Here is a 24,515-nt window from a genome sequence, read left to right on the forward strand (position 1 = left end):
AGCCAGCTCTGCTACATCTCAGATGTAGCAGAGCTATGCGCTGAACTCTGCTACATCTGAGATATAGCAGAGCTGACTGTACGCTGAACACAGAGCTGGCTGAGCGCTGCTACAGCTGAGATGTAGCAGAGCTGTGCACTGAACTCTGCTACATCTGAGATCAGACCACAATGGAGAATGCTATGGACCGATCTTGGACTCCGCCTCCTCCGGCAGAACCATCGTTGATTGGCCGAATGCTGTACACTGTATGCATTCGGCCAATCAACGCTGGTCAATGCATTCCTATGAGAAAAGGGCAGCTCCCGCACAAACGCAAGCTGCCAGGGATCCCGACTAGCATATAATGAATGGGCTGCCACGAGATGTGCTTGCAGGTGAAGTTTGAAAGTGATGAGACCTTGCCAGCCCGAGCTAAATGCGAGGGTAAGTTCAATGCAAACACATTGTGGCAGCGCACCATATGCTAGTTGGGATCGCTGGCAGTTTGCGGTATGCGGGAGCTGACTTTTTCCCATAGGAATGCATTGACCATACTCTTGCATGTATCTCGGGCTGGCAAAGAGGGTATATAGAGCCCCAAAGAGCTGTTTGAGTAAGTTTCCCACCTAAATAAAGCTAATTCCTAGCTAACCCTGCCAGTACATCTATCCCTGTCTAGTTCACAGTCTCATATGAACCGAATCTGAAATCCACCATTCGTATAAAGTGGAGGTCACCTGATTTAGCCAGCCAATTACTTTTTCCGATTATTATTTTTTTTCTTCGATGCCTCCGTTGTCGTAGTTCCTGTCCCACCTCCCCTGCGCAGTTATTGGCGCAAAAAAAGCGCCAGGGAAGGTGGGAGGCGATACGAATTTTTAGTGCGTTTGCTGCGTGCTATTCGATTGGAATTGAATATCTCAACCAGCCTGATATTCAATAGAACGCTGTTTGCTCATCTCTAATATTTTTGTACAGAAGGACACATAGGAATAGAATTTTAGGAGGGAGGGCGGAAGAAGGTGGCATCCTTCAGAAATTGTTTTTACATTTACCTGAGGAAGAAGCCGAGAGCTTCAAAAGCTTGTAATCTGTCATCATTATTAGTTAGCCATTAAAAAAGGTATCAACTACTGAAGACTAAAGTTTTTTGTTTTTAATATTTCCGATTCCTTTTAAAGCTAGTCTTGGCTTTGGCTCAAAAAATGGAAAAAAGAAATGACTTTTTTCATGCAACATGTGCCCTAAGCTAAAAGGGATTTTGCCATGAACATAAACCATATTATTAAACTGGTAGACACTTAAAAGTTAAAACTTTTTTTTTTTGTTTGCACTGTAAGGAATTTAAAATAAATAAATAAATAGAAATAGCATTTTTCTTTTTGTAACCATGTTAGTGGTGGTAGTGTTTTTGTCTTGATAGGTTGCCAATGGATATGACCATGAATACAGAAACTTTCTATGGTCTGAGACTTATTAGAAACTTACCTTCTTGTTTTAGACAGACTACAATTAGGAAATCATGGCTAGGTTTGTGGCAAGTATCAGATGATAGAAAGTTCCTGTATTCGTGGGTCTATCCATTGGCAACCTATCATTATAACTCTGCAAACGTTTTACTTATTTATATCTGCAAAAATGTTTTAACTTAAAATTGTCCACAAAGTTAAATAAGGTGATGTTTGTTGGAAAACCCCTTTAAATTACAACTTTAACACTTAGGCCATGTTCACATGTTCAGGATTCTGACATGGGTACAGCAAGCAAATGAAATATTTCACATTCCAATTACATGGGCTGAATTCTGGGATCTATGCCATGGATACTGTGAAAAAGGCAGCTATGGCCTGAGTTCTCAGCACAATTGAATATGACTGCTTAACTACTCACACAGCTTTACCAGACACCTGAATGGCACATCCATAGGATCAGGTGGTCTAGGTGACACCAGATTGAAACAATAGGAATATGTGACTGGTCTGAGTACAGCATGTCACCTGACACAGGTCAGTGGTAGTAAGAGTGATCTAATATAGAGATTTGTTAGATGAGTGTAGTATACATCAGCCGGAGCACATGTGCGCTGACTCACTTGCCTATAAGCATTGCATAGCTGGAGGTAATGTTCCTGGAAGCCATGTCTGCACCCTGACTCCTGGACCACTGAGGACCGAAATGAAGTCATTTTATCATGTCATAGAAGACAATGTAGAGATACCTGGCTGATACCTGCGGTTCCATAAGTTATAGAGAATACAGAATGAATACAGCATTGGGGGCTGTCGATATTTGATGTATATGTCAGGTGAGGTTATTTCATGTTTCCGCAGTACAACTTTATAAAGTATTACTAAAAACTCTACTAAAAACTCTCACTTAAAGGGAATGTTTTGCTATAATTTTTTTAAAAATTTTTTTATTTTAAAGTTTTATGTTAAAATTTTTGGTGTGGATTCTCATAAGCTTCCCTGTTACTATGTATGTTTTGGACTTCTCTATATTTTCAGTTAATCTCTTTAGGGGTGATAAAGCAGATCACTGTATAACCGTATGAGTTTCCAACCTGCGTTTCCAATTATATGGACACCCTGCCAGACCCAGATAAAGGTATTTTAGCAAGTTTTCAGATTTTTCCATAAATTCATGGCTGAACACAACCTCTTTAACTGTAAAAGACAAATCCATATCCAGGACACTAACACTAGATAGCGACATTGGCCACACAACACCAAGGTTGTATTGTGACATTACCAGTAATGACTAAATGTGGCTGCATTACTACATGCAATGTGACTTGACCATGACACCATAGTTGCAAAATATCCAAACCTTGTAAGTTTTAGCTTAGATGTTGCAAATCGCAAACAACGTTCATCAACAGAGTCCAGGGTGACGCGTGTGACAGCCACTCATTAATGACACATCAGTTGTTTTTTTTTTTCTAATTGTACCCCCCTCCCCCCTGTAAAATGGCCGCAAGAATTCAATGGCACAGATAAATGACACACTTCCTTTTTGGTTGCCAACTAAAGTCGCTGTGTAGTATTTGCCTACATCTAGAATCTGTCTACTACCTTCCAGTTAGGAGAGGGCAAAATAACCAAAGTCAGACAAGTTAATAGTTGGAAATTTACTGACATGGATCATTTCAGTTATTTTGCGTCCTTTTCTCACACTGCCATGGCCTAAAGGATATGTCACTCACTGTGTGCTATCCACCCAGGATTGGTGACATGAGTGACATCAAAATTCAGTGGTGTGGAATTCAATCAGGGGACTGCCCTGGAATAATCTTTCGTTAAACGGCAAAATGTCCAATTAATTTTCATTTAGAACTTTGCCCAGCCCTATATTCTTCTATTCTGACACTTCAGGAGAGACTGTCTATCTATAGTGTTCTTCAGCAGGATGGATGAGTGACTGAAATGTCCTTGTCTTGTGATCAGTTACCCGTATTTTACGGACTATAAGGCGCACTGGACTATAAGGCGCATTGCCCATGAGCGCCTTATAGTCCGTCTCGGTTCATATATAAGGCGCACCGGACTATAAGGCGCAGTCCGGTGCGCATTATATGTTATTGAAAGCGGCGGCACGCAGACTTTGCCAGCGGCCGCTTAACCCCCCGCGTGCCAGCCGCTTCTATTGGAAGCGCTCGGCAGGCGAGGAGGGGCTCTATCAGCAAAATCATGCTGATAGAGCCCAACCGTAAAAGTTATATTAAACTACCCCCCCCCCCTTTTAACATAAAACCCTGAAACAGAATGTGAAACTTACCGAGCGGTGCAGGGTGGGCGGGCATTCAGGCCTCCTCTTCCTCCGATGTTCTGTCCTCCTCCTCCGGCGCTCGCGAACTGATAATGGCCTGGGCGCATACGCAGTAGCCGTAGTAGAAGCATTATGATATTGCGCATACACCCAGGCCATTATCCGTTAGCGAGCGCCGGAGGAAGTGGTCAGGACATCGGAGGAAGAGGAGGCCTGAATGCCCGCCCGCGTACCCTGCACCGCTCGGTAAGTTTCACGTTCTGTTTCAGGGTTCTGTTTCACGCCGGCGTGACAGCAGGGCTGCCGGACACTTCCCATTCATTTCTATGGGAGCCGGCATGCGAGCGCTCCCCATAGAAATGAATGGACTGCTTTTTTCCATTCATTTCTATGGGGAGCGCTCGCATGCCGGCTCCCATAGAAATGAATGGAAAAAAGCAGTCCATTCATTTCTATGGGGAGCGCTCGCATGCCGGCTCCCATAGAAATGAATGGGAAGTGTCCGGCAGCCCTGCTGTCACGCCGGCATGTACGGCTGTGATACACGCTGGCGTTCCGTAGTGTGAATGCACCCTTACGGTGCCTTTTATGTATGTATGGAAGCGGCACGCAGACTTTGCCGCCGCTTCCATCCATATATAAGGCGCACCGGACTATAAGGCGCACTTACGATTTCTGAGGAAATCGTAGGTTTTTATGTGCGCCTTATAGTCCGGAAAATACGGTACCTCATATCTTTATAAAGGACGTCTGTGCACATTTTCTGTGTAGGTGTGCATGATAACTGTCTCTTGCCGTATAACTTGACCTTCGACCCTAGTGTATTTTTATATAGTGTAATATGGAGAGGAATTTATAAGCGGTTTTCTGCCTCAGAATACTCTTTAAAACATCAGACGACTGCTTCGACTTCCTTTCCAAATTGCTATGTGTAAACATACCCTTAAAGGGGTATTCCCATAACTCTTCTTCTGCAGGCTCTGTGCTCTCTTCACTTCCTGGATTCCTGGCACATTGGTGGGCGGGGTTTCACTTGCTCTGCTATCTGCTATGTTTGCAGTCAGTAATGAGGGATTGGTTGTAAATGCATTACCACAGTATAAAGCTGATGTGGAAACTGATGTAGCAGAGCTGGATTTGAGTCAGCTTGCATTACATAGAGAGGTACCGGATTCCTTATCTCAGCCCTTATCAGTCAAATTCAATTAAACCGGCTGATAAGTGGAAAAGCTGAAGATACACAGCACAGTAATGCCGGAGCTCTCACCTCCCCCCCTCCCCTATCTGAGGAGCTCCTTTGCTTGTCAGCCCCTCCCTTCCCCCCCCTGAGAGCAGGCAGCTATGTCACTTGGGAAATGAACAGATAAGCCCAGTGGCCATAGAAACACAGTGTCAACAATGAAGTGAATAAATTAAGATAGCAGCCAAAGCAGTTTTGATAAAGCAATGGATTTAGGAAAAGTCTTAAATCCACATAAACTAGCAGTATAGATAGGATGCTTTTCATGGGACAACCCCTTTAATGCTTCTTCAAGGAAAGGATGAAATCCTATGTCAGTAAATATAAGACCTAACAAGTGGTTGGAGCTTCATATAACAAAGGCGTGGGACGTCCTTCCAGGGCTAGGTATGGACTTTAGTATTTACAGTTAGAAGGGCGCCCTTCCTCACAGCAGCGCCTATAGTGCTGTACTGTGAGAGTGGGGAGGAACGCCCCCTCCCTCTCCTCACAGTACTAGTCTATAGACTAGTACTAGGAAGAGGGGGGCGCTCCTCCCCGCTCACACTGTACAGCGCTATAGGTGCTACTGTGAGGAAGGGCGCCCTTCTAGCTGTAAAGAGCTACGGTACCGGCACCGATGGCTCTTCTCCGGGGGCACAGATCGGGAGTCAGTGCACTGTCTGCTTTCTAGCAGTATATAAAACTGCATGTGCCCCAACTGATGAAAGGTCCTCTTTAAATACGTGCGTACCCCCACCCTTCTGTTTATTTAGATGCATTCTAGTTTTATTACACTTCTATTGTTCTTCTGCCTGAATAATTTTAGAAAAAGAGCCTCATTCTGCCACGTTATTGAAAGAAAAGAAAGTGTATTAATAAGCTGTGAAGACGTCATATTTATCAATTTTATTTGTAGTTTTTTTTTCTTTAATAAGATGTAGATTTTATTTCAATCAACCTATTTGACTAAGGGCCATAGTCTTCCTCTTCCAAGCCTGAATAGCTGAACAGTGAATAATAGGTGTCATTTGATGGTACAGAAAGTAGAAAAATGATTTGGCGGTATGCCGCTCCACTACATTGGCATGTATCATTCATTATACTTGAGTATATGTGTACAGCCTTCAACTAGACTAGCTGTGGTGCAGACCAAAGATGCAGATTTTTTTTTTTCTCCAGATAAATGTCACTTCATTTCTGGGGTGTTTTTTGTTGAGTTTAGGTTAGGGTCATATACTTATTGTATATGTTCTTGCCAATATTGGAGAGAACTTAGATACAAAGCCTCTAAGACCGATGCACGGAAGTAACAGTCTGTAAAAATTTTTTTTTCTCTAACCTGTCGGTCAGTGTTCTAAAAGGGATAATAATAGAGATAATAAAGTGTCCTCCCAGAGGGGAAGGCTGTATACTCTAAAGTAGAGGCTTGGCATAGGATAACCTGCTGTCATCTCCACCCTCCTCGCACTGTACTGTAAAAATAAACCATTTCTTTGTCTGTTGATAAACAGGAAATGGCGAGAACTTAATAGTCCGCTGCTCTTCTCCTAAATAAACCCACGTACGGCTGGAAACAATACAGGCCAGCGTGCTTTATGTGATCTGCTGATGTCATAGGACTTTATTCACAGGTTTGGAATAATAAAGAATTTTTGTATTATATGTTATTGTTCTTTAGGGTGCATTCACACGGAGTAAAATGGAGTGTAATTTGGAGCGTTTACGGAGCGTTTACGTAAACGCTCCGTAAACGCTCCGTAAATGCTCCGTAAACGCTCCAAATTACACTCCATTTTACTCTGTGTGAATGCACCCTTATAGTGCGGGAAGGGCCACCTGATCTTTTCATGCAAATGATGGAGGAACATAATAGATGGAGATAATAATAGATGGAGATAATACCAACTCCTTGTAAACAATGAACTCTATTGGGAGGCTTTTTTTGGAGTCTGATTTTGAGGCGGATTCCTGACCAAATTCCTGATTAAAAAAACTCTGTAAACTCAGCCTGAGGCCTAAAAGGAACTGCTCCCCACGAAAATGCTTTGTACCCTGTAAGTGTCAGGCTATAGAGCAGGAGGAGCTGAGCAGATGGAGAAATAGATATGTGGGAAAAGATTCAGCTTTTTTTGGAGGCTGACTTAAGGGTGGATTCCTGACCAAAAAACTCTGTGTGAACTCAGGCTTAGCTTCTTATTGGCCTCCATCACATTTCTTACACGGTTACTTAGACACTTGTTTACTAGAGATGAGCGAACACTAAAATGTTCGAGGTTCGAAATTCGATTCGAACAGCCGCTCACTGTTCGAGTGTTCGAATGGGTTTCGAACCCCATTATAGTCTATGGGGAACATAAACTCGTTAAGGGGGAAACCCAAATTCGTGTCTGGAGGGTCACCAAGTCCACTATGACACCCCAGGAAATGATACCAACACCCTGGAATGACACTGGGACAGCAGGGGAAGCATGTCTGGGGGCATAAAAGTCACTTTATTTCATGGAAATCCCTGTCAGTTTGCGATTTTCGCAAGCTAACTTTTCCCCATAGAAATGCATTGGCCAGTGCTGATTGGCCAGAGTACGGAACTCGACCAATCAGCGCTGGCTCTGCTGGAGGAGGCGGAGTCTAAGATCGCTCCACACCAGTCTCCATTCAGGTCCGACCTTAGACTCCGCCTCCTCCGGCAGAGCCAGCGCTGATTGGCCGAAGGCTGGCCAATGCATTCCTATGCGAATGCAGAGACTTAGCAGTGCTGAGTCAGTTTTGCTCAACTACACATCTGATGCACACTCGGCACTGCTACATCAGATGTAGCAATCTGATGTAGCAGAGCCGAGGGTGCACTAGAACCCCTGTGCAAACTCAGTTCACGCTAATAGAATGCATTGGCCAGCGCTGATTGGCCAATGCATTCTATTAGCCCGATGAAGTAGAGCTGAATGTGTGTGCTAAGCACACACATTCAGCACTGCTTCATCACGCCAATACAATGCATTAGCCAGTGCTGATTGGCCAGAGTACGGAATTCGGCCAATCAGCGCTGGCTCTGCTGGAGGAGGCGGAGTCTAAGATCACTCCACACCAGTCTCCATTCAGGTCCGACCTTAGACTCCGCCTCCTCCAGCAGAGCCAGCGCTGATTGGCCGAATTCCGTACTCTGGCCAATCAGCACTGGCTAATGCATTGTATTGGCGTGATGAAGCAGTGCTGAATGTGTGTGCTTAGCACACACATTCAGCTCTACTTCATCGGGCTAATAGAATGCATTGGCCAATCAGCGCTGGCCAATGCATTCTATTAGCGTGAACTGAGTTTGCACAGGGGTTCTAGTGCACCCTCGGCTCTGCTACATCAGATTGCTACATCTGATGTAGCAGTGCCGAGTGTGCATCAGATGTGTAGTTGAGCAAAACTGACTCAGCACTGCTAAGTCTCTGCATTCGCATAGGAATGCATTGGCCAGCCTTCGGCCAATCAGCGCTGGCTCTGCCGGAGGAGGCGGAGTCTAAGGTCGGACCTGAATGGAGACTGGTGTGGAGCGATCTTAGACTCCGCCTCCTCCAGCAGAGCCAGCGCTGATTGGTCGAGTTCCGTACTCTGGCCAATCAGCGCTGGCCAATGCATTCTATTAGCCCGATGAAGTAGAGCTGAATGTGTGTGCTTAGCACACACATTCAGCTCTACTTCATCAGGCTAATAGAATACATTGGCCAATCAGCGCTGGCCAATGCATTCTATTAGCTTGATGAAGCAGAGTGAGGGTTCAAGTGCACCCTCGGCTCTCCTACATCAGAGCCGAGGGTGCGCTTGAACCCTTGTGCAGCCTCGGCTCTGCTACATCAGAGCCGAGGGTGCGCTTGAACCCTTGTGCACACTCTGCTTCATCAAGCTAATAGAATGCATTGGCCAGCACTGATTGGCCAGAGTACGGAATTCGGCCAATCAGCGCTGGCCAATGCATCCCTATGGGAAAAAGTTTATCTCACAAAAATCACAATTACACACCCGATAGAGCCCCAAAAAGTTATTTTTAATAACATTCCCCCCTAAATAAAGGTTCTCCCTAGCTATCCCTGCCTGTACAGCTATCCCTGTCTCATAGTCACAAAGTTCACATTCTCATATGACCCGGATTTGAAATCCACTATTCGTCTAAAATGGAGGTCACCTGATTTCGGCAGCCAATGACTTTTTCCAATTTTTTTCAATGCCCCCGGTGTCGTAGTTCCTGTCCCACCTCCCCTGCGCTGTTATTGGTGCAAAAAAGGCGCCAGGGAAGGTGGGAGGGGAATCGAATTTTGGCGCACTTTACCACGCGATATTCGATTCGAACATGGCGAACACCCTGATATCCGATCGAACATGTGTTCGATAGAACACTGTTCGCTCATCTCTATTGTTTACACAAGGTTCAAGTCCTGTCTTAGTGTTGGTGGATTACATTACTTTTAGCAAATGCCACCCACAGCCTCTTGGCTCAGTGCCTCCCTGTGTCCTCAGATACAGAAGTACTGTTTATATTTAAAGGGGTTGTCCAGGATAAAAATCTGTGTGATCTCGATCTATCCTTTACTACTTGGATATGTTTAGTAGATTGGTGAGAAGTAGGGTATAGTGGATGGAGGCTTCAGGTAAGGTTGTGCTCATGAGGGTCTCCTGTGGAACATGACAAGGATTGTATGCAGTAAATGGAAATAACATAGACTTGCCGCTTATTGCTGTCATTAATCAGTATATAACTGGACCATCACTTCATGACTGGGCCGTTTTCATGGGTTCATGACCATGAACAGTTTTGATTTGTTTTTTCAGTTCTCGCACTTATAAAAGCTATGCCGCTTTTCTCATTTGACTATTCAGATTTTTGCAGCTTTTGGTGAGACCTAGAGCTTTATAGCTTTATTTATTTATCCTGCTTATTTTTATACTTTTTTAAAGAGGACCTTTCACCACTTTTGGGCACATGCAGTGTTATATACTGCCAGAAAGCCGACAGTGCGCTGATTTCAGCGCACTGTCGGCTTTCCCGATCTGTGCCCGGTGTAAAGAGCCTACGGTGCCGGTACCGTAGTGCTCTATGGTCAGAAGGGCGTTTCTGACCATTAGCCAGAGACGTCCTTCTGCCTCGCGGCGCCAATCGCGCTGTACTGTGGAGCAGTGAGGAACGCCCCCTCCCTCTGCTCACACAGCTCGTCTATAGACGAGTATTATCAGAAGAGGGAGGGGGCGTTCCTCCCCGCTCCACAGCACAGCGCGATAGGCGCCGCGAGGCAGAAGGACGTCTCTGGCTAATGGTCAGAAACTCCCTTCTGACCATAGAGCACTACGGTACCGGCACCGTAGGCTCTTTACACCGGGCACAGATCGGGAAAGCCAACAGTGCGCTAAAATCAGCGCACTGTCGGCTTTCTGGCAGTATATAACACTGCATGTGCCCAAAAGTGGTGAAAGGTCCTCTTTAATTAAAAAAAAATTGAGGAAAAGGAAGGGAAATGTTCCCCCCCCCCCCCTTTTCTTTTTTTTTTTAATTAAAATGCATGTATATTTTTAAATAATCTATGCTCTGTGTTCTGGTAATTTTCTTGTAGTTGACACATTATTTTGTGTTGCTGGGGACAGGGATAGAGTGTGTAATGTGTTTTATTTATATCTTTTCTTAGGGGGCATTTGTTTTTATTTTTTGCTGAATTCTCTTGTAACTGTAGTTGATAGAAGCCTGTATTAGAATATTCTGCAGAGCTGATATGGATATTCCAGGTTCCAGCAACTACTGCATTTTCTTCAGCATCTGGTGATCACATGACCGCTAAGCTGGGAGGAAGTTTCAAGATGGTGGCTTCCATAGCTGTACAGCACTGATTGAGAGTTGTGTATACAGCAGTAGGGAGGGTAAGGCCCAGTTCACATCTGCTTTTGGGAGAGTCCACTTGGGGATCCCCCCCCCCCCAATGGAAACCTATGCGCATAAAAAATAGTATATAATTCTGAAGAAAACAGTGGCACTATTGCTTCATGTTCCAAATATCTAACACCATGTATAGCTAATCACATAGGAATCTTCTGGGTGGTGCTCAACATCACAAAAGAGACAAAATAGCATAAACTTTGTAGAAGAAAAAAGTGGGGGGCACTCTCCCAAATGAAGATCTTTTTCTTAAAAATTCTTTGAACTTTTATTGAAACATTTTGTTAAAAACAGTCAGAAGAGAGAAAGTGACATACAGTGGTGGTGGCAACAGCCATTTCGCACCAATACAGGTGCTTTCTCAAGCCTAGTATGTGTCCACATACTATAATGGACCCCATAGACTATAATGGGATCTGTGTGGTTTCCGCATGAAACGTGCAGAGAGAAAAGTGTTGCTTGCATGTTTTTTATATGTGCGTACTGTAGGATATCGAAGTATGAAAGTTATTTCTTTTCCTTAATGGATGACTTTCTTCTTTAGCATGACCTAGTGGCATCCTGCCAGTTGCTCCTGTAGCTCTTGAATACTTGCAGGTGGATTCACTGCAGGTTCCGTGGGGGACATCTGTGAACTGTATGTAAGTTGTCTGCCATTGAACGTCATGTGGTAATAGAATGCCAGCATTCATCCATAGAGCAGAACAGGCTCTGTCACACACTCGGCTGCTTGTTTGTAAGGCGCTCCTGTAATTGACTGCCCAAGTAGTGTTACGGGAATAGAGTATATATTTTTCTTCACCTGTATAAACACAGTGTGTGTTATGTGTGAGTCACGCCTGGTAACTGAACAAAAAAAATGGCAGTCCTGCTGGTCAGAAAAGGAATGTGGTACCAGAGCATCTTTGTATGGAGGACTTTGTAAATATGGCTCCTTAACTTATTTGTGTCCATCAAGTTGCTGAAAATTCCCTTTAGGTATATCTGGAGAAGTTGAACCAACATGGCTGCTGTCACAGCTTTCATGGGGTCCTGAATGGTATTCTTTCAGTCCAGTAAAAAGCCTTGGAGAATATAAGAAATGAGTAAATCCTAAGTTTTTAGTTTCTATCTTTTGCAGTGGAGATATTGGTTGTCCCTGTGGAGGGAAGAAACCAGTGTTGTTCCAAACTGCACAAGTCACTTTATAGCAGCTTAGACTTTGCAAGCTTTACATGCAGAGAACATTTATTTAAAGGGGTGTTTGCACTTATTCTATTATTCAGTAGTGCTTTGGAGGGTCCCATAAACAGAAAAAAACAAATATTCCCATCTCGCTGGGCCTCCGCTTCCAGCACCAGCAGCTCCCGTCTTCTGTATACAGGTCCCCTGGCTGACGTCACCAGTCATATCCCCAGTTTGTGCTTGGGGATCGCTGCAGCCAATCCTAGGCCTCATCAATGACTGCTGTGATAACCTGAACACTGAGCTGCTGTGGCCTAGGGAGAGGTGAATAAAGGGTTTTCTTTATCTTTGAGGCTTTTTTTTTTTTTCAGTATGACTTTAATTGTGCTGTATGACTACACCCTTAGTCCTCCTGCTGACAACCATGTGCTAGTTCAGTGTGCTAGTTATTTCCAGATAGCAAACCAACCCATTAATTTCAATGGACCCATGCGTACGATCATGTTTTCTACAGGCATGTGTGCAAGCTGTCTGTGCCGCAAAACTCCGAGCATGTACTATTCTGCTCTGCCCTTAGAAGCCTATGGGACACAGAAAATGACAGACATCGAGCATATGTTTTCCATGTGGCATCCATTTTTGCAGAACCTAGCAGCAGAGGTTTTCATAGAGATATTGAAGTGTCTCTATGCCAATCATCAAAGAAAATGGTGTTGGTGCGATCATGTGACCGCAAAGACTGAACGCTGCAGATTTTTGTGTTACTATGGCAATTCTGTGGTGTAAAATCTGCAACCTTATCTGCTGTGTGTGTGTGAGCGTTATGCTGAACCTGACCCAAAGTCGCTTGTAGCAGTTCATTGTAGTTACATAGACTGAATTAACTCTGAATAACATATATATTTACATTTCAACTATTATTTTAATGTTAAATAGCCTCTTGCTCAGTATTGGCCGGGTATAGATGAATGGTTTCCGGCCCGGATTTTCTAATACCTCCACACTTCCAGTCCATCTTTCCAGGATAAATATGTGGCTATACCTGGCTCATCGCCTTCCCATGTTCTCTGTGACCATCGCACAAGTATAACAGGTTGGCATTTATATGAATGGAGGATAATTCTTGTACTACGTGGACATGGATTCTTTGTCATGACATTCCTGGTCTGTGGGTGGCCACAACTTCCTTACATTTCTGCAACTCCCAGAAACCTGAGCCTGCTGGTGAGAGGGTCTGTCCGGAAACTTGACCTGTGTATTGGCATTTCGAGGTCCAGCCATGACCTATTTCCAGACAGTTTGATTTACTGCCTGTACAAATAGCAGGATGTTTAACTTGCAGAGAAGATAAAGTTGTTGACTCTGTGTCACCAGTACACACTTGTGCGAGGGCTTCCATGGAGGGGCTTTTTCAAAAAATAAAAAATAAAATCTCCCCAAGCCTTGGGTATGCCCCCTTCCTTTTTATGGTTATGTTGCATGATTTTTATTTTGTAAAAGGGAACAGCTTACTGTACAGCAGGTAGAGCTTCCTGTTTCTGTACAGGTACACAAATTAAGGTCACCGAGACAGGAAGCCATGTGGTATCCAGGTAACCTATTGAGGGTTATACGCAGTGCCATGTACCACCTGTGGTCTACAACTCCCAGAAGGAAGGCCGTGTATTCTGCCCATAATCCTCTGTTCTGCCATGTCAGTGTTGTGTCTGGATCACTGTGCTGATATCTCAGTAGTGCTCTCATATTATCAAGCTGTGTGTTTGGTAACAGGGCTGCTCCGTTCCAGGCTGATATAACTGGTTCACTGCCATCACCATCTGAACAAAGTCTAAAGTAATAACCTAACCTTAGTCTGCACCTTGTTTGCTGGTCGTCTGAGCGGGAGCTTCTGGGTTATAACTACCCTCTTACAGTGGGCCTGGAGAGGGGTGGGGGAGGATACGAAGGCTGAGGCATTTGTTTTTCCAGGAATAAAAGTAAAAGAAGGTACCTTCAGCTCAAAAGCTGAGGGCCAACCATTATGGGCATCCTTACAGACTTCGCATATTGATCTCGTATTAGTCCAGATGGCACAACCTATCATTTTTAAGGACCTCCTGTCACATACAAGCAGGCTTTAGATCTAGAGATGAGATAGTTACCACAGTGTCTTTGTAATAGAAAGGGCGTGCTACTCCTTTGGTCTTTCTGGTTTGGAACATGGGTATATGCTTCTGTCTGAGCCAAGGTATTGCTATAAGGGGGCTTCTGTGACTTTCTGTGAAAAGTGCCGCTGTGTTTTTTCCGTAGGTATAATTGACATGATGCTTTTTCCAAAACCGGCATTTCCGCACCACATATTTTTTGCCACAAAGTGGGCATGGGATTCCCTAGAATGCCATCCACTTTGCCCTGACTAAAAAAAAGCCACGATTTTTCCCATGGGCCTGGCCTTAAGTAGGTTTCCTTTAATTGGGCTCACATGGCAAACTAATTATCACCGTTTTTTGAGAATAAAGAGCCCTGAGACGCCATACCAGCCATGAGTTTGGTTGAAAAACTAAAGATGACATCTTTGTAACACTTAAATCCCATCTGTCTAATAATGTGAACACAGTGTATATGGCAGCGACATGTGGAAGCCTCAATCTTTATTCTCAGCATTAGATGTTCATCCTGTTACTTTGTTATTCATGGCACATTCTGACTATTTCTATAGAAGACTGCTCTACCGTTATAATGTAAAGGCTACATCAGAAATGTTTGAAATTATTACTTTATCGTTACAGAAGACATTAAAAATATTTCATGTGACTTTTAAGACTTCTTTTTGACACTTTATACATCATTTTCTCTCTTGCAGTCTTATTTTGTTTCTGACTATGATCCAACCATTGAGGATTCCTATACAAAGATATGTTCCATTGATGGAAAGCAGACCCGACTGGACAGTAAGTACATGGCTGCCATTCTTGGTCCATTTTAACTGAAAAGGATGACACTTGTTTATTCTGTTCATGACAAGGCTTTGTCTGGAGGTTGTGTGAATCTTTCTGGTGCATTACATAGGTTTCCTCCACATATGCTTCCCATCTGCTTTACCAGAATAAACAAAAACTTCATGAATATCATCATCTCGTGGTTATGACATATCAGAACATCATTTTGTCTGTAGTGTCTGATCTGGAGAGACCACAGATTTCCTGTATGAAAGGTTTTATAGAAAGAGATTTCAGTTACTGGTTATAGGATACATGAGTTATGCCGTTATATATTGGGGAGAGAAGGAAAAAGGCAGAACGTGCAGATATTATTTTCACAGTCTTTGCCCATCTTGTAACTTTCTTCAGACAACCATTAGTTGTGAGGGTTCTGCTTGGTCACGTACCCTGAAGAGAGTACTAGGCCTAGCATTGCTGCAGGCGAAAGGTAAAATCTCCAGGGTGTGAGGAGCAGGAGGGACCTGGGGGAGTGCTCAAGGAATGTCTGGAATCTGACACGGTGATCTTTGCAAATAAGTTGTAAGGAATTCAGATAAACAGAAATTCCCAACCTGAGGGAAGAGAACAAAGTGGAAACCTTATGCGGACTTCTTGTAAATGAGGAAATTGCCCTGCACCCACCTCACACACACAGTAGAACATATTTAATCTTCTTAATGGGCTTTTCTTGGGGTAAAATATTGACGATCCATAAATTTGTGGCGGTTTAACCCCAGAAACTCTTGCCATTTAGCAGAAGGGAGACTGAGCTATGATCCTCACATACAGATAACCCAATGGTTTACCCATAGCAACTAATCACTGCCCAATGTTCTATAGTTAGTGTGCTTGCTATAAGCGACAAAGATGGTCTTTCTTTTAAGCAGGATAATATCTGCCCCTTTTGTGCCCGCATAAACATTAAAGGGAATGACTGCTGTAGTGATGGCCTATCCTAAGGATACAATTCACCCACAAAATCACTTTCTGCTCACTAAGATGTTTAACATCAGAATAAAAAGAAAATGTATTGCCATGTAAAAATTCTGAGCTTCTTTCTTTCATTAGTTCTGGACACGGCCGGACAGGAGGAGTTTGGGGCGATGAGAGAGCAGTACATGCGCACAGGGGAAGGCTTCCTGCTGATTTTTGCCATTAATGACCGAGGAAGGTAAGTAGTGAAAATGGCAGAACCTTTTCCTCCCCCTCATACAGAAGAACAAGAGACTCCACAAAAACAGATGTTCCATTTCCATATAGTCTGGATTATCTGTGTGTGTTCAGAGCCTCCTCCTCCTGGATTTGACACGCACATCTCTGTAGCAAGAATAGTAAACTGACAATATACTTTTACATATTTTAATATATTGTTCTCCTAAAAAGAACTCTCTAGCCTAGGTGCTTTTATTCCACACTCCTTTTTCACTACTAGGTGGATTACTAAGTGACCTCTGCCTTGGGTACCTTTCTAACTCTATGGAATATATTTACTACATCAGCATATAAACAATATTAGAGAAATTCCCCCTAACCATGGTGATTTCAGTGGGTCTCCTGACTGCCCCGGTGACATCAGGATAAATCATGTTCAGTTTCATTGCACTATCCTTATGATTCCCCTGGCGAGAAATCTCTACCAATGGTCTTTATCAGTAGTTTACTCCTCTCTCTCTATTGAAAATGCATACATGCTTCAGTGACCTGAGATTTCCTGTGTACGGAGAAGTCAGGAGGTGTTTGGCTTGTCCCTGTGGAATCTGTATGAACCCCTTGACTACTGCTCCACAGTCCCTTCACTGACAGTAGTGCAGTGTGGCTCCAGACCACAATGTTCCCTTTCTATCATAACTGACATAACTTTGTTAAAAAATATGCAAATCTATTCTCCTGGATGGAATTAGGAGAACAGAGTGCACTCTGTACACCACCCTATAGAGGGCAGCATCCTTAAACATCATGAACGACTCAGTTATAAAGTCTTTTAATAATTCCATCCAGGAGACTAGATTTGCATATTTTTTACCCATAATCCCTAGCGGAGCAGGAATGACTTGTAAGTCTCCGTACTGCCTATGTAGGCGAACACTCTCCCTAATGTGGACGAGTGCCCCCATAACTTTGTTAGTGAGCGTTCGGTAAGGTAGACATAGATTCTGAAGCAATTTCCAGCTTGCTGCGAACAATTTACAAAATACTGACCCTTACCTGAGGACTCACATGTAAAGTGAGAGACTCAGCATGCTATATTCTTTTGAATAGAAGTCTATTGAAAATGACCTAGCCCTCTGTTTTTATGGAGAGCACAGTGCATACCAAGTGTCGTGCCATCTAGGTGGTTTGGACAGCCTGGGCACAATTTTAATAGCACATAGGATACTAAAAGGTATTTGTCTACACAAAAAAATGGAAATAAATACGTTTTTGTCTGCAATTGTCCGACCGTTTTTTCCCTCCTCTTAATAATTGATAGTTGGTGTTACAGAGAGGAAATGAGACTTGGCGTCTGTGATGTCTGGATACTTAAAATAGCCTTATCCTACAGTTCGCTGCCAATAATTCCTTGCACAACACAATGGCAGACAGGAACAAGGATGCGTTTGATATCGTTTTATATTTTGTCTTCATTATGGCTTTTATGATCAAATTATACATTGATATAATACAACACATGCATCTCCAAAGCCTTATTGTCCATGCCTGATGTACAGTATTCCATGCAGCTGATGTCAGACCCTGATCTAATACTCCCTTAAATTGGGGCTGAACTACGGTGAGTGCATGAGGAATAGGAGCAGAAAAGACATGTCCGATACTTATGTATACGTGGAAGCCTTCCAATTACCAGACATTTGCTGAGTTCCTGGGAGATAGGGGTGTGCTATGTGATGTGAAATTTTGTAGTGCCCCTTAGTTCACAACTAAAATGGGAACATGCTGCAGTCTATATGGACTATTCTAACAAATAAGATAGAAGTGAAAAGCTCTGCATTTTCTAGTTTATGATAAAATCATGGGTGCATCATAGGGCCCCATAGCAAAATTCTGAATGGGCCGAATGATACCAAATTTCCTTCAGCTAAGCACTTTGGAATGGTCTGGGCAGAGACAGGTGTGTAATGAGAGTGTCACGTGTGTGTGTGTGTGTGTGTGTGTGTACAGTGGACAAGAAATATGCAAATAAGACCTCCTTGGAGGACAGAGAATCTGTGCCAGCTGCTTGTGCTTGTTGGCATACCAAATGTTCCCATGTACTGCTGGTCTGTCTGGGCCATCCCAAGCCTGTCCGCCATGTTTATGTGCCCTCACATAACAATTCTCCCAACAGCTCCTAATAGTTAGGTCAGAAAGGTCTAGATTGCAGACAGTTTGTCGAACCGATCACCTTGTCTCTCTGTCCGGTAATGGTCCCTCTTTCAAAGTCTTCAACCGAGCAAAATATCTTTGAGTGCATTGCAGGGCCTTGTCTAGCAGTTAATGACCTCTCGCCAAGAGTTACACTAATAAAAGTAGCCTCTGAGAGCCTTTTTATAAGGCTGTGGGGAAGTACTTTTATGCCCTCTTGTGGGGAGACCAGCATCCGAACAGATATAACCAACGTGAACAAAATCACATTAGTTATCCAGGTTAATGTTCAGTTTTGGTTATTCTCCGATTAATCACCCAGCTCTAGTATATATCCTTATAGTGGATGCAGCCATGTTTTTCAGATCTATTCTTCTAACATAATAAGATGTTCAATACAGGCTACTGATGTATCTTGAAATACAAAGCCAGACTGCAAGCCTTTGGCAACCAATTAAGGTGTTAAAAGATCAATATTTCGCAGATCCTCATTGTTAACCCACGTAAAGGTGTACTCTAATTTATCTAAAACCATTGACTTTCATCTCTTCCAGCTTCAATGAGATCAGCAAGTTTCACACACAGATCCTACGTGTCAAGGACCGGGATGAATTTCCAATGATTCTGGTGGGCAATAAAGCAGATTTGGATCTTCAGAGACAGGTGAGGTCTCCGCTGCATGTCTGTATTACCATCATCACTCTTGGTTGAGTGTTTCCTTACTGTAAAAGGTTTTCTGCTACTCCTTGTGGCAGTTCCTCCGTAATTCCTTTTGGAAATGTATAAATACAGTCCTATGAAAAAGTTTGGGCACCCCTATTAATCTTAATCATTTTTTGTTCTAAATATTTTGGTGTTTGCAACAGCCATTTCAGTTTGATATATCTAATAACTGATGGACACAGTAATATTTCAGGATTGAAATGAGGTTTATTGTACTAACAGAAAATGTGCAATATGCATTAAACCAAAATTTGACCGGTGCAAAAGTATGGGCACCCTTATCATTTTATTGATTTGAATTCCCCTAACTACTTTTTACTGACTTACTGAAGCACAAAATTGGTTTTGTAACCTCAGTGAGCTTTGAACTTCATAGCCCGATGTATCCAATCATAAGAAAAGGTATTTAAGGTGGCCAATTGCAAGTTGATCTCCTATTTGAATCTCCTCTGAAGAGTGGCATCATGGGCTACTCAAAACAACTCTCAAATGATCTGAAAACAAAGATTGTTCAACATAGTTGTTCAGGGGAAGGATACAAAAAGTTTCTCAGAGATTTAACCTGTCAGTTTCCACTGTGAGGAACATAGTAAGGAAATGGAAGACCACAGGGACAGTTCTTGTTAAGCCCAGAAGTGGCAGGCCAAGAAAAATATCAGAAAGGCAGAGAAGAAGAATGGTGAGAACAGTCAAGGACAATCCACAGACCACCTCCAAAGAGCTGCAGCATCATCTTGCTGCAGATGGTGTCACTGTGCATCGGTCAACTATACAGCGCACTTTGCACAAATAGAAGCTGTATGGGAGAGTGATGAGAAAGAAGCCGTTTCTGCACGTACGCCACAAATAGAGTTGCCTGAGGTATGAAAAAGCACATTTGGACAAGGCAGCTTCATTTTGGAAACAAAAATTGAGTTGTTTGGTTATAAAAAAAGGCGTTATGCATGGCGTCCAAAAAGAAACAGCATTCCAAGAAAAACACATGCTACCCACTGTAAAATTTGGTGGAGGTTCCATCATGCTTTGGGGCTGTGTGGCCAATGCCGGCATCGGGAATCTTGTTAAAGTTGAGAGTCGCATGGATTCCACTCAGTATCAGCAGATTCTTGAGAATAATGTTCAAGAATCAGTGACGAAGTTGAAGTTACGCCGGGGATGGATATTTCAGCAAGACAATGATCCAAAACACCGCTCCAAATCCTCAGGCATTCATGCAGAGGAACAATGACAATGTTCTGGAATGGCCATCCCAGTCCCCAGACCTGAATATCATTGAACATCTGTGGGATGATTTGAAGCGGGCTGTCCATGCTCGGCGACCATCTAACTTAACTGAACTTGAATTTTGTCCAAAATACCTTCATCCAGGATCCAGGAACTGATTAAGAGCTACAGGAAGCGACTAGAGGCTGTTATCTTTGCAAAAGGAGGATCTACTAAATATTAATGTCACTTTTCTGTTGAGGTGCCCATACTTTTGCACCGGTCAAATTTTGGTTTAATGCATATTGCGCATTTTCTGTTAGTACAATAAACCTCATTTCAATCCTGAAATATTACTGTGTCCATCAGTTATTAGATATATCAAACTGAAATGGCTGTTATAAACACCAAAATATTTAGAACTAAAAATGATTAAGATTAATAGGGGTGCCCAAACTTTTTCATAGGACTGTAAATGGACAACTGGCTGTTACTGTTGACCCTGTCAAAGAGCTGTGTCTGTCATACCGTGTATGAGCTGATGGGGCAGTGTCAAGCTGTAGAGACATGGGCAGATTCATCATGCCTTGTACATCCATTTTCTGGTGCACAAGGCTTGAAAAGTCACAATTTTTGTATCTTTAAAAAGAAAAAAAAATCTGTTGCCCTCGCTACTTTCTAAAAAGGGTGCATGGCAAGGGGTATAGACAGATTTATCACCCTTTTATGCCAGTTTACTGCCGTAAATGATACAGGAAAGATACGCCAACTATGAGTTGGCATAGTTTTCAATCCAGGTACAGTGCTTTGTGAATGAGGCATATTCTTCTCCCATACCAGTGGTATGAATACTGGCATTGGCATGGTCCATAAAACAACCCAACCCACACCTGTCCAATGGTTTGTGCTGGGTATATGATCTGAACTGTAACTTTTTACAATAGGTTATGTAACTAGCCAGTGAAATGTACCTAAATAAACCTTCACTGAAATACTGTATAATTGTTGAGGAAGTTGAACTGAATGGCAGTTCCTTTGTATGACTATTGAGGTAACTTCTGGTTCTTCTGTTATTAGGTGACCAAGGAGGAAGCTCTAAACTTTGCACGGGAGAATCGAATCCCTTATATGGAGGCCTCAGCCAAGATACGGTTAAATGTAGATGAATCTTTCCATGAACTGGTCAGGGCAATCAGGTACGGGGGTCGGGAATGGGGATTGTAGTTGGAAATTTGAGGGTATTACCAACTGCAACAACAAAAAAATATTTGAAACTCCAACAATATATTGTGAAATGTGACTTGAATAGAGCGCTGAACCACTTGTAGCATGGGGGAATATTCATTACCATTGTTGTTGGATTGTGAGCAGTAAGGATGGAAAAGGTGTTTGGAGTGAGCTTCAGATTTATGAATAATTTTGCCGGAGTCCCTGACTTTCTACCGATAAGCAGAATATGCTGCCTATGTCATTTAATCATTGTGGCACTACTTGGGCCACTGTCATGTGCCATAACTGAAATCTAAACAAGTTAGAAACTGGCTTACACTAGGTTCACACTAGCGTTCGGGTCTCCGTCTTGTGGTTTCTGTCTTCTGCATGCAGAAAAAACGGTTTCCCGGCGGATAGCATAAAACGCTCACCGGCGCGCACGGCCGGACATTTTTCAAACCCATTCAAATGAATGGGTATGAAAGAGTCCTGCAGCTTTCCGTCTCCTGCCCTGTTTTGTGCAGGAAACGGAAACCTGCAGAATGGAGACCGGGTGCAGATGTGAACAAGCCCTTAGATTTGTTTTCTGGCATCATTTATATTGACTCCCCTTTTCCCCATAGTGGTGTAAGTGTAAGCAAAAATAATGGCACTGACCAAAAATTGTGGCACCTTTTGTTACAGTATCTTTGTGCACTACCAGTATCTGCTCCATAGTGCTATAAAATGTTGATAGTATTTAGACACTCCCCCCCCCCCCCCCTGCACAGCATTAGTATTACACGATTATTATGGAAAAAAAAAAACGATATCAGACAGTGGAGTTGGTGAATGCACAGAATTGTGTTAATCCCTTATGTAATACCAGGCACTTAGTGGTGTGCACAGCTTCTATGACCCATGTAGATGGAGGCTGGCAGTTGCTACACCTCTAGTAATCTGGGTAAGGTATTATCTCTTGAACAATCTGTGTAGAATCCAGGGGATATTAAAATTTTATAATCAATCAAACTTTGACCTGACAGACCAAAAGAATCCATCTGGTAAATTAATGGAATTTTGGAATAAGGCTAGGTTAACATCTGCGATGTAGACTCCTCCATAGATTCCGACTAAAATCAGTGGAGAGAAAAGTCCTGCACAGGGGACTTATCTCTCAGCCAAAAACTCGTTGGAACCCATTATAGTCCATCAAGTAACTGCTTTTTTTTTTTTTTAGTGGAAAGGCTCTGTCGTTCAGGTCCGCAAGGGGATCAAAAAGACAAACTGGGAGACTAATTCGATAAAAATTGGTTGTTTTAAGTTAAGATTCTTTGACAACTGACCCCAGCTCTGCATTGCAAAGGCTAAAATTGACATGTTGCATGTTCAAAACCCACAGCTCGAGATACTTTGCACTGCAGGTTTTCTAAATCCATTAACCATACTATTGTACTTTGCCATGGGTTAGCTGCTGCCGATTTTGTAGATGTGATCTGCCCCCAGCCTTTAGGCCTAACTCAAAGTCCAAATGTTTTCTCTGATGAGGAAATGAATTTAAAGCCATATGCGGTAGCAGATCACACTTTTCCTATTGAAGCTGTTGCATAAATGTGCACAATTCTGTTGTAGATGGTATTGCTAGCAAACTGGTAGAAACACATGTCGTTTTATACGCTGCCCCAGGCTACGTTGTCTTAAAGCAGGAGATGTGACAATAGATGGAGAGCAGAACACTGCAGGAGAAGCTCTGTTCCATGTTGTAATCCATTCTGGTTCAACAAAGCAGAACATGTTCACACTGCGATGATCTCACCCTATAACTATGACACATTACACCAACATAACACTTGTCAAGATCATCTGAAAGATATGGCTAACCCAGTAAGTGCGGTAGACGCTGCAGTACATCACAGGAGCTTTAAGGTCTATTAGATTTAGCCTGTTCTGATCTCATCCTGTGTTGTTACCATGTTTTCTGCAATACTGAAATGAGAGGGTACAGAATCCAGGCTGCCATAAAGCTGAGGTTAGCAGGGCATCTACACATGGTAAATGCCCAACAGGTTATCATTGTCCACTCTTAGGTTAAAGGGAGTGGTCCAGCCATACTGATGTATTCCATTATGTGACTGATGTAATAAATAACTCACTGCCTTATCCCAGTAATTAACTACCATGCAAATCTTCAGATCTTCTAGTCCATGCTATAGAGTACTGACTCTTCATTTACCATGTATAATATCTCCACCTTCTGGCTAGTCTAAAGCAGTGCAGTATGCAAACTTGTATTACACGGCAAAGTGACATCAAATTGTATCCCTTTATAAATGTTAGGTCACCGTCGCAGCGATTGTCTCTCTGCATCTTCCATAGAATACGAATAGCACAACTGCATTCATGCTTACCCATCACTCAGGCCTCTCAACATGGCTGTAAAAGGGCTCTTCTCATAATAAAACTAGAGTCCCACTTGTCACCTTCCATAGGCCCATATTTGAAACATAACCTGTATCTGTAATATAAAAATATTTTGTTCTGTAATCCCCAGTAAATATGGAACATAAAAAGCCTTGAATAGTTAATGTTTAATAATTGACTAAAAAGTTGACAAGTAGTCCCAAAAGTTTTCTATTCTCCTCACTTTCCAGTTAGCTGGTAAAAGGCTTTGACTGCTGGAGATTCTCAGTTGTTATCCTATAAAGGGTGTATTACACCAGTGAACATTTCTCTTGTGTCCACGAGATAAGTGATCAATGTTATCCTGGGGAATGTTCAAGCAGTTCGTACCAGCGCAGATCACTGGAACTGGTTTGCCCCCAGAGGCATGGTCATATAACTGTATGACTGGAATGGAAACACATGTGTGAGAGTGATACGCACATTCAGTCACCGCTCCATATAGTCTAGTCCACAGCATCACTATGGGAGACATGACATGTCTGTGCAATGAAGGCACAGCCCATTAAATGACCTTGTAATGTTTCTTTTTTTTGCCAATGGAGGCGCTGTAGGGAAAATGAAACACTAGATGCCAGTGTCAGCACAGATT

General features: G+C 42.9%; 1 protein-coding gene across 1 annotated transcript in view; it reads left to right on the forward strand.

The window, feature by feature from the left end:
- The window catches only part of RRAS (RAS related), a 42,027-nt gene that overhangs the window by 13,196 nt on the left and 4,316 nt on the right, over positions 1 to 24,515 (forward strand). The window contains exons 2-5 of the mRNA XM_075280261.1: positions 14,887 to 14,974; positions 16,073 to 16,175; positions 18,901 to 19,009; positions 21,350 to 21,468. Coding sequence (XP_075136362.1) covers positions 14,887 to 14,974; positions 16,073 to 16,175; positions 18,901 to 19,009; positions 21,350 to 21,468 — 419 coding nt within the window. The remainder of the gene's footprint in view (positions 1 to 14,886; positions 14,975 to 16,072; positions 16,176 to 18,900; positions 19,010 to 21,349; positions 21,469 to 24,515) is intronic.

Source organism: Leptodactylus fuscus, chromosome 6 (genome assembly GCF_031893055.1).
Source record: "Leptodactylus fuscus isolate aLepFus1 chromosome 6, aLepFus1.hap2, whole genome shotgun sequence".
NCBI lineage: Eukaryota > Metazoa > Chordata > Amphibia > Anura > Leptodactylidae > Leptodactylus > Leptodactylus fuscus.